Below are 10,301 nucleotides of genomic sequence, written 5' to 3'. Positions count from 1 at the left end.
GGGGGGGGCGGCGCCATCAAGCAAGTTCATAATTCTGAACCCTCTATAACTTCCCCCGTAATCCATCAGGGTGTTGGTTCCAGATGGCACCACGATCAGCCCTGAGTGACCTTAATCGGGGCTGACTGAGGTCATCCGTCCTGACATGACTGCTCGGTTTCCCAGAGGGAACTCAGTGTTGCAGATTAGCATGTAAACACCATGCAGTGTGACACATTTAGATCAGTACGCAGCCTGACTTCTGTTGGTCTGATTCAGTGGCAGTCACGCTGAACATGCAGTGTAGCTGTTTAAAGCTCATTGTGCTATTTATTATGTCCAAGTCAAAACACTAAAATTGTGTTTCATTCACAGCTCTTTGAAGTTCTTCACTTCCTGGCTGAGAATTTCATCTTCTCGTACATGGGCTTGGCTCTGTTCACCTTCCAGAAGCACATTTTCAGTCCCATCTTTATCATTGGAGCTTTTGTATCCTTTCACTATCATATTAGGAAAAACAATCCTAATAAACATGAATAAATAATATATAACTCTTCAGGGTTTGCCACGGCAGTCATCCGGCAGCTCACTGTGTTTCTGAGTTAAAGATGTTTAAAGTTGACAGGAAATTTGAAAATATGACTAAGTAGTACCACCTGCCTCAGCTGCAATTGATGTCAGTAGCCCATGATCTATGCAGCGAGTAGTAAAAAGTAGGTTTTACCATCATAAATAAGCGCAAATATTTCCAAATTAGTACCACAAACACTTTGATTTTTATTGCAAAAAGTATCACAAAAGCCTGGAGGAACTGAAAAGATGTTCAGTAATATTATTTAATTTTAAAAATTCATTGATGTTTTAACGGTTTCCGAACAGGTTTTATCAGTACATTCTGGTACAACCGGCCCTTTAGGAGCATTCGGGATCTTGATTTGGCCCAGAACAAGAATGAGCTTGACACCCCTGTTCTATGTGTTCACATACTGACCATACTGTGTCATCAAAGAGACTCTTTAATCTGTCTTTGCTATCACTGTTACTGTAGGCATAAAAGAACCTATAATAAAGCATGCTTAGCTTGGTGGTGCAAGTGAAGACTTGTGGCCCGCCAGGCTTGTAACACCATGGGGGAAACCCTGATTCCTGGAAACACTCCACAGTTTAATAGCATTGGACTTCTTAACCAACTTGTGTCAGGTAGCCATATTTATCGGCAGAGCTCTCAACATTTACCCGCTGTCCTTCCTGCTCAACCTCGGTCGAAGGGACAAGATCAGGGGAAACTTCCAGCACATGATGATGTTTGCAGGTGCAAAATAAAACCAAAAGGTCCAACTAATATTGCTAATCTCAACAGATTTAGTGTGCAACAGTTTTGGCATGGCAACTTTTGCAGGTTTACGCGGGGCGATGGCATTTGCCTTGGCTATCCGGGACACTGCCACCTCCGCCCGGCAGATGATGTTCACCACCACGCTGCTCATCGTCTTCTTCACAGTCTGGGTGTTCGGTGGGGGAACCACACCCATGCTCTCCTGGCTACATATCAGGTGAAAGAACCGCTCTGGAAATAACGAAACCTCATATAAAAAAAAAAATAAAAAAAAAAACATTTTGGGGAAAGCATCATATTCTGGACGGGTTATTTAAAAACATGTCCTGCAGATAAAAATGTTGCATATAGCATGTCCAGGATTTTACTGTAATTAATATTCTGTCAGGTATTGAAGAATTTCTGAAGAACAACTCTTTGATGCCGTTTTAAAACATCGTTACAGAATCCAGAAATGACTTAAGATAGAGGTATAGTTAAGGCAAACTTGATGGCGTGCAATTAAACATTTATTGTTGTTTGTTCACATAATTGTTACAGTTTTTCTGACAGAAATCGAATGATCAAAAATTGACATGATAGCTTCTTGTGCAGCTTTTTAGCTGTGCTAATGTAAGATTAGCCTAATGCACTAGCTTAGCATTAGCTACATAATGGCAATCAGTCCCTCTACTTCCTAGGCAATTTGTTTAGATTATATAACATTTAAATCTTGCTTTCATGTTTATTGTATCTAACTAAGAGGAAAATTGGGCAAGCCATTTGTGTATTTATTCACTATTGACTGACTTGTTAGCAGCTACAGTCCACTAGTTAAAATGTTTGCTCACACCAGTTCAGAAGAAGCTCTTAGGACTTGACATGATTCCTCTTGTCCGTGTACGAGAACGACTTGTACCTTTTGGATAAGGACCTACTCGTATTCATACTATTTACACCCCAGCTAATCAGCTGTGCTCTATTTAAAGTTTTATTTTATGGTTTGTGTTCTTGTTCTGACCCTTTGTTTACTTCATCTTTTGTGAGTTTGGGACCACCCTCTGAGCTTGGCCGGTTTTATTCCATGCCTGCACGCACAACCAATACGGCCACAGAGGTCCGGGCTGCATGCAGACGTCTGCCTAGTGTACAGATGATAACATTTAAGCAGACCTGGAGGTATACCTTGGGGTTTACTAACATCACCATGTTCGTGTCACACTTGCAGGACTAGCAGTAGTCTCCAGAAGTACTGTGCTAGTCTCACAAATGTCTCAACTATTAGGCTTTTCGAAGGACTTAACTGAAATATTTGACGACAGTCTTGTCCGACACAGTGACACCTTAAATATGGTAAACCAGTTCATATCGAAGGCTCTACTACATAATAAATGTTCACTGTTCATTACTAGTAAACCAGGACATTTTTTGGCACATTGGTTTACTAGTTAGCATGTTAAGCTACTTAAAGGAACTAAAACCATAAAAACCTCAACTAGTTTGCTTCAGCAAATCAACCAATGTGCATTTAGGCTCAAGTAGTGTGTGAATTTGAGTGTTACTTAAATACTGGACATAAATTTGCATTAACTAAACATGCTATCATTTCATGTCATTTAATTAATTAGCATGACGTGGCCTAATAGCATGGACATTTGTGCAACCGGTGCAGCTAGCTTAAGTGTTTCTGCATTGTTGTGACTGTCAACAGCAATGAATGCGTACACAGCAGGCTTTCCATGATCCCCTCAAACTTGGCATGAAAACATGTTTCAGTCGTAAACCAGGCTCCGTGTGTAATTCAATAAGTCATGGGCTGCCAGGAGAGGGGGCAAGAGTTCTCTGCTGCTCTCTGAGAAATACCCTAGGAGCTCTGTGGGGAGGAACAGATTTCTCCTCCAGTACAACTCTGACTACTTAAACCTGAGCCTGAGAAGAAAAAATGAATTTCATCGTCAGATTGCCAGGACCAAGCTAGCCTGCGCCAACTGTCTGTGTTCTGCGTTGTGCCACTGCTGTTGCTGTAATTTGATTTGGTTCTTTTTTTTTTTCTTTTTTTTTGTGATCTGGGTTGAGCACTGCTTCACTTCTATCCGTTGTCTGCCCATGATGCACTGAGAGCTTCGTATTTATGACGATAAAGCGGATTATCTCGTTCCCGGCAGCAGCGGCCTGAGTGAGCAGGCTCTGTTTAATATGAGTAATGCCTCCTCGGACCGGACTGGAGCCATTGTTCGGCAGGGGCTTTAGAGCACTGCCAAACGGACCCCCCGCCCCTCCTGTGAACTCAGCCAGTGGACACTGGGACATGTGCTGCACTGCATGCAAATATCAGCTGCGTGGTTTCAGTGTAATCTTAAATAACTGGACAGTAAGAGTAACAGCAGCCTGTTACTCAGCTCCATCTTCTCTTCTGTAACTTGTTGCGGCAGGGCATCCAGTGAAGCTGTTAAGATCACCAGGCTCTTGGGTGACGGCTGAAATGCGATGTGGGCCTGCTGCTGTGTTGCGTGTAAAGAAATGCTGCTGGTGTTTTGGCTTCAGATGAGGGCCTGTAAGCAGGCGAGCGTGCTGCTTACCTCGATGTTTGGCAGGGGAGGACATCAAGAGCAAAACGAGATCCTTGTTGCTTACCGCGGTTCAGGAAAGGTTCTGCTAATCCGATTGAGTTTTTTATTTCCAGGGTAATCCTATTGATAGTTCACGCAACATCTTTTTTTGGCTGTGATGGAGTTTTTCCTTTGACTTTACCCTCAGCTTAACGATTTCTGTCAATCATATGAGGGTAGAGAAATGATAGTTTAGTTCACTTCTTATCTACTGTGCTTTATATTTGCAGCTGTCTTCACAGTTAATGCCCCTCGCTTGTAAAGACGCGTGCAAAATTCTTTAAGTAAGTAGCTACTGTACGGACTTTGTGAGGCCAAGATGGAAATCTTAGTCGCAGTTCTCCAACAGTGAGCTCTGAGGATTTAAAGCCTCCATCTGTTTAAAATGTTTGTGATTCTTCTGACTGTAGATGCTGGTAATTTTAGACCTGTAGTGATTTTTTTTTCACATACCTTCTGACTTATGATGAGAACAAGGCAGATGGACAGAAGGAAATGAGCTTCCATATAGATTCCTGGTTATTGCATCCCTACAGAAGGAAGCTCATCTTTTAGATGATCTTTTATAGATATAGAGGTTTCAGTGTCATTCCCAGTATAACTCACTCACTCTGAATCATCGTCAAACTGGTTTACTTTGACATTACTTTAAAGTTCATGCAAACATTAATGGATGATGAACTCAAAGGTGCCAGAATATTGTTTTATCTTTTTATGTGCAGTTGCCATTAGTTCATTTGCTATATAAGCTGTTTTATATATTTAACTTCTTCTCTCCCCAGTTGTAGCTCGCCTTGGCTCTTTGTTTCCATAGATACAAACCACATTCCCATCTTTGTTAATAATAGTAGCTTAACAAATACTATCAGAATCATTTGCATTGTGACTATCTTCAGCAGATTTCTGTGGATGCTTTGAGAATCTGATGTATTAAGAATTATTTACATATGTTATAGTGAATATGCTCCTCGAGTTTTTCACAGACTTCTCAGTGAAAGCAAATGCAATGCCAGAATGTGATAAATGTAACTAAAACGCCATTTCAATGTAACATAGTCAAACCAAAAAGTCAGTTTGTTCAAATTTGACCCAAATTAAATTGTATTTTCTGGCTTTTACAGAAATGAGACTTCGTCTTAGTGTAAAAGCGGTAAACTGAGACGTCATATTCCCAAATGGCCAAACTCCCAGTTGTGAAGGAGTGGAACTTGTTCCAGTATAAGCACTGGTTTCTCCTCATTCATCGGCTGAAGAGCTGTGGTGATGTCATCCGGCTGTATTTTTTTATGTGTACATGTGAACATCTGCAAAGACTCGGTGCCAAGCGCAACAAAAAAGAGGATTATGTTTAGCCCATACCGTTGCCACTACATTTTATTTATTTTTTTACTTTTTTCTGGGTTTTTTTATATGCTGTGTTGTCACTTTTTACTCAGCTTCTCAGTAAAATGCCACTGGCTTTGACTTGTTTTGTCACATTTTACAACCGCAAAGTTCTGAGTTTCTTACGTGACCAACTTCTGCAAAGCAGAGCAGAGCGTAATGAGGAAGCGGAAGAAAAATAATAAATGCTTTTCAAATGATTTCCTATAAGAACCTAAAAAAAAAAAAAAAGCACACTGCATGATTCTGCTACCATTGTGTATTATGGCAGGGTCCAGGCTATGACCTCCAGGATGGGATAGAGTCCAGTAATATTACTTTAATATCATTCACAGTCCAGCATTTTGTTTCCTCACTTCAATTTTTCTTTCTTTTAATTATTATTTTCCGATTTTCCCCTCCAAACAACTGAAGCTTGTGAACGAAAGTCTAAAATGCTGCATGTGACTTACTTCATCATCTTCCTTTCCTATGCAGGTGAAAAAAAAACGTTTTTGTATCCAGAAATGTCACATAAATAAAAAACAAAACCGTATTCTCTGAGGTTTATGATCTATTTTAATTCCCTGTTTCTATCCAGTGTTTGTTACTCCATCAGGTAAACGTCTCGCATCTCCACTTGGTTTTAAATGTTCTCAAACCCTGTGTTTATGAAAGCTATAGATATTGGAACTGCAAAAGATTTCAGGACGAGCGCCGCCGCCATGGAAATTGGGAATACTCCAGGTGCCGTATACGAACGCAAATCGGTTTGTTTGTGCTAATTGGTGTTGGGGGAGGAAAATCTCCTGGTGTGTTCTGGTGAAGGGGGATAAAAGTGGGCATCTTCAAAAATTGTCTATTTAAAAAATAAAACAATCTGTTTAGGAAAAGGGTTTGAAAGCACCTGAGCGTGGAGCTGAGTGTGGCTCAGGTCGAGGCTCTGCCGCCGTAAAATGCTCCAGTCAAGGCTGCTCTTTGTGTTGTGAAAAAAAATCTGTTCCTCTTTCTTTTTCCTTTATTTTCTGTTAACTAATCACTTTTTCTTTTTCTTTTTTCTCCTTCCCCCGCCACACAGCATCATAAAAACCAATCCGCTCTACTTGGAAACGTCTATGTAGGGTAACATGTAGGGAAAAAAAAACAAAACTGAACTGTGACTGCTCCGTCTTTTTTTCTTCTTCTTCTTCCTCCTCACTCTTTTCAGGATTTGCTTGTGAACAGAAACAAAATTGCTTGCAAGGAATATTTGACGGATTAGAAGGAGAGGAGTGGGTTGTTCGGGATTAGGATTACAGGGTGTAATGAAGTGGTTAGAGGATTCCCTCGCAGCCTGGTCACGTAGAGCCGTTTGTTTGTCTTTATACTGGGAGATGTCAGCCAGACTCCATGTGCTCCTGGTGTTTTTTATTTTTATTTCAGGAGGGGAGCATTTACTGTGTCAAGTTTGTTCCTCCCAGATACTTCTCCGCTGCACTTCCCTGCATCATTTGCATCACTATGCTGTTTGCATGCCCCCTGGCGTCCTTGCAGCTTCCTCCCTCCCCCGATCCTCTCTGGCGTGTGTGTGTGTGTGTGTTTAGTTGAGACGAGGGTCTTAAAAGACAGCCGGATGCTTTGGCCTCTTCTTTTGAAACTGCTAAGGTACAGAGAGGGAGAACCTCGTACCCATAAAGCCAATTTCCTCCCTGTGACAGTCATGGAGGGGTTTTAAAGATAACCACACACACCAGTCGGACGTTCCGCTGTGCAGGCAGGGTCTTGTAGGATTTAAAGCATATCCATGACAGGCTACGTGTCTCTCCCTTGGCACCCATCCAAGATGGATTGGAGTGAGCTGAACCAAAATAAAAGCGCCCTCTTGAGAATCGGCCTGCTGAGGTTGAACACTTTTCAGCTGTCGAGAGACTTCGTTGTAGAAATAAACCACAAGCGGCGAGAAAGACCAGAAATGACCTCACGTTATGTAAATAAATCCTTTCTGTTTGACTTTTTGGAAGTCACTTTGTCTTGCAGAGAGTTATGCAGCAGATGTATGTACAGCAACATTATCTGCTGGTTGGCTCAATGGAAAGAAATGGCTAGGAAGAAAAAGTGTAGTTAGCAGCGTGACTGTAAGGGCGTCTCCATGAATTAGAAAGCGTCTAAAAGTTGAAAAACTCTTGCACTGCGTATATGAATTAGACGCAGTGATATGTTTAGCATTTGTTTCATGGCTAATGAAAACATAAAAAAAAAAACAGAACATTACATAAGCAGACCAATTAAAACTTGTTTTAAAATTACTGATAGTGACCTGGTCTACACAATCGCACGAATCACACTGCTGATGGTGAACAGTCGTTGATTTTGAGCCTTTGGTCACAATGAAATAAATTTGGAAACTTAAGTGGAAGGGAAAAAAATAGGTAGAAATAGATGCACAAACAACTGACCAGCCTTACAAAGACCAAACCAAACTGAATTCAAGCATTTTTTAGGATAATCAAAAGGTCTGGACTGAGGGTGGAGATGTGCTGCGTTCCAGTTACGTTGCACGTGGGTTTTGACGTTACATCCAGATTAACAGCTAATGAAAATCATGAAAATAAATTTGTCTAAGGGAAACGCGGCAATTAAAAAAAAAAGGTAAAATTTTTCTATAAAAAGGCTTTGCGCTTTTTTTTATTTCTATTTATTTCTTGGCTGTATAAAAATTAGTTTATTTCGCAAAACTGCCATGGAAACACTTTTTTCGTATCACAGGAGTGACGGGTATCAACAGCTGCACATTACTACTGGAGGAAAACTCGAACAAGATCACAGGAAGTAGTAGGACTTTAATTTGTCCTTTTTTGGATTTTGCAGGCGCTACTCGTTATATTGATTTTATTTGTTTATTTAATTTTTTAGATTAAAAAATTAAATAAAGTTTGTAAAAGTTTTGCAAGTTTTGTAAAATAAACATGTTTTCATCACAGCCTGCTGTGATATGGGCCGGGCATATTGAAACTCAAAGTCTGAGCCAAGAAGTCGTTCCAGTTAATTCCCCCCCCCTGACTGGGAAATCGAAACTGGCCAGAAAGTCGGTCTGACTTAAACCTATGGAGCGTTATAGCATTTAATAGCTTTGGTTTATTAACCATCGTTAATAAACTCAATTGTTCATGTACAATTGAGATGCATTTGCCTGCACTGATTGAAATGCTTCAATTTGGGAGCAGAAATCTGTTTTGGCTTTAATACTTCAAACTGTGGAAAACCATTATTCATTAAGCTGTTTGGTTGCGCTTGAAACTCACCCTTCTCTCCTTAGGTCAGGGGTGAACGGGAGATTTTCTGCACAAGTTAAAATGTGACTTGGTTCTGAGGTTAATAATTTATGTTTTCATAGGGAAAAAAAACGCTAACAGGACAGAACACCCTCCACGTCTGCGTCACACTTACCCCATGTCTCTAACTTGCTTTGTGTTAAATCCTGATGCTGGTCGGTGTCTTGGGGAACAAGGTTTAGCAGTTCAGCACTTTCGTGTGCTGGGATATGATTACGTCTTGTAACTGTTGCTAAGCAATAAGTTAAACCATGCTGTTGTTTTGTCTCCCGTGTTGCAGGGTCGGTGTGGATCCAGATCAAGACCTGCAGCCCTCTGGCGACAGCTTCCAAGTCCTCCAGGGGGTGAGGAGCTCACTCACATCCACTTTGGATCTTTGCCTCGTTCCAAACACGTTCTGCTGGGGGTTTTTTAGTTGTTGTTTTCTTGTAGTTCATGCGGGTTCAAAGTCAGGAAGTCTATACAAAAGTAGAATAGGGAAGCTGTGTGCTGTCAGATGTTAGTTTAGGACCGCTAGATCGACTCTTGTCTAACCTGTTGGTGACTCATGGTGACCTGTAAAACAGGATGTGTTTTCTGTTGTTATACTCTGCTACTGTGGCCCTATATCCTAATCTTAAACAAAACATCTTCCCAGCTACAGTCAGAGCAAATCTGGTTCACATGCCAGCAGCTTTAAAGTTTTGTTTTTGATTGAAAAATACATGGATGAGGCATGACATTATGAGCACTGATGGGTATCATGAATGACACCGATTTTGTCTTTGCTGTGGCATCTGTTTGTGGCGCAAACCGTAAGTAAACATAAGTAAAAATGGTAAAAAAAATAAAGAGGTAAACTCTTCCAGGGATGTGCACAGATAGACACTACGACATCCTACAGCATCTGCACTTTTCTTCTGGACAAAAAAAAAAAGAAAGTGTCCTTCTGAAATCTTTGTTGTTTTTCAGCATTCATAGCGCATGGCCCAAGGTAGCATGTCTGGATTTAGCCTATGCTGTCATAGCTCCAATTCTGTCCAACAAAATTTTGTCACCAATTTTCAAGTCTTTTAGCTGAGTTCATTAATCATAAGTTTCTAAAAATAATTTCTGTCCTATATCTCTCTGCGGGTCGGATCCACAGGTTAAAAAGTCAGAAAACATTAAACTGATTTGCATTAGACTCCTTATCAGTCACTGTAGTAGGAAAAACAAATGATTGGTGCTGTTGTCTGATTGCATTCACTGTGAAAAAAGCAAAATGTCATCTTTTTTTTTTTTTTTCCAATCATGTGCTTCTCTAGGATGGGAACCAGGATGAGGGCCAGAGTAAAACCAAACAGGAGAGTGCCTGGCTCTTCAGACTCTGGTATACATTTGATCACAAGTATCCTTTTTATAGTGTGTGTGTATAAATCCCGTGTGATTCAGTCACAAGGTAAATATCTCAGATAATCCATCAGGATGACTGCCTGGTCCACATTTGCTATGCAAACTAGTTCCTCCTGGATTAGATAATTTGACATGATTGTGAAAAATGTTTTGCTTTTCCCTCCCGGCGGGCCGCAACAACAGACTCAAGGTAATGCGTTTAGCGACTCATCTCCCCATTTCTCAGGATCTTTCCATCCCTGCTAAACAATTGTCTCCCCCAGGTGGCTGATTGTGTTTCTGTCTCTTTAAATGAGGCAGCTGCGTTTTCCAGAAGGGGAAAATCCCCCCCCCCCCCCCCCCCCCCCCCCC

The 10,301-nt window shown here is 41.0% G+C and overlaps 1 protein-coding gene and 1 long non-coding RNA gene across 3 annotated transcripts in view; both read left to right on the top strand.

Moving 5' to 3' along the window:
* The window catches only part of slc9a7 (solute carrier family 9 member 7), a 39,415-nt gene that overhangs the window by 20,771 nt on the left and 8,343 nt on the right, over nucleotides 1-10,301 (top strand). The window contains exons 10-15 of one of the 2 annotated variants that reach the window (XM_015022171.1): nucleotides 355-468; nucleotides 1,180-1,291; nucleotides 1,379-1,532; nucleotides 5,944-6,012; nucleotides 8,857-8,920; nucleotides 9,863-9,945. In XM_015022171.1, the coding sequence (XP_014877657.1) occupies nucleotides 355-468; nucleotides 1,180-1,291; nucleotides 1,379-1,532; nucleotides 5,944-6,012; nucleotides 8,857-8,920; nucleotides 9,863-9,945 (596 nt within the window). The remainder of the gene's footprint in view (nucleotides 1-354; nucleotides 469-1,179; nucleotides 1,292-1,378; nucleotides 1,533-5,943; nucleotides 6,013-8,856; nucleotides 8,921-9,862; nucleotides 9,946-10,301) is intronic. The other variant, XM_015022095.1, reaches the window with a different exon arrangement.
* Nucleotides 6,023-6,409, top strand: LOC106939731 (uncharacterized). The gene is made up of 2 exons (XR_001422907.1): nucleotides 6,023-6,122; nucleotides 6,160-6,409. It is a non-coding gene; the product is annotated as an uncharacterized LOC106939731 (long non-coding RNA).

The sequence above is a fragment of the Poecilia latipinna genome, unplaced genomic scaffold (assembly GCF_001443285.1).
Source record: "Poecilia latipinna isolate Pla-1442-1.1 unplaced genomic scaffold, P_latipinna-1.0 Scaffold7, whole genome shotgun sequence".
Lineage (NCBI taxonomy): Eukaryota > Metazoa > Chordata > Actinopteri > Cyprinodontiformes > Poeciliidae > Poecilia > Poecilia latipinna.
The sequence above is the reverse complement of the archived record's forward strand: the minus strand, read 5'-3'. Positions and strand labels throughout refer to the sequence as shown.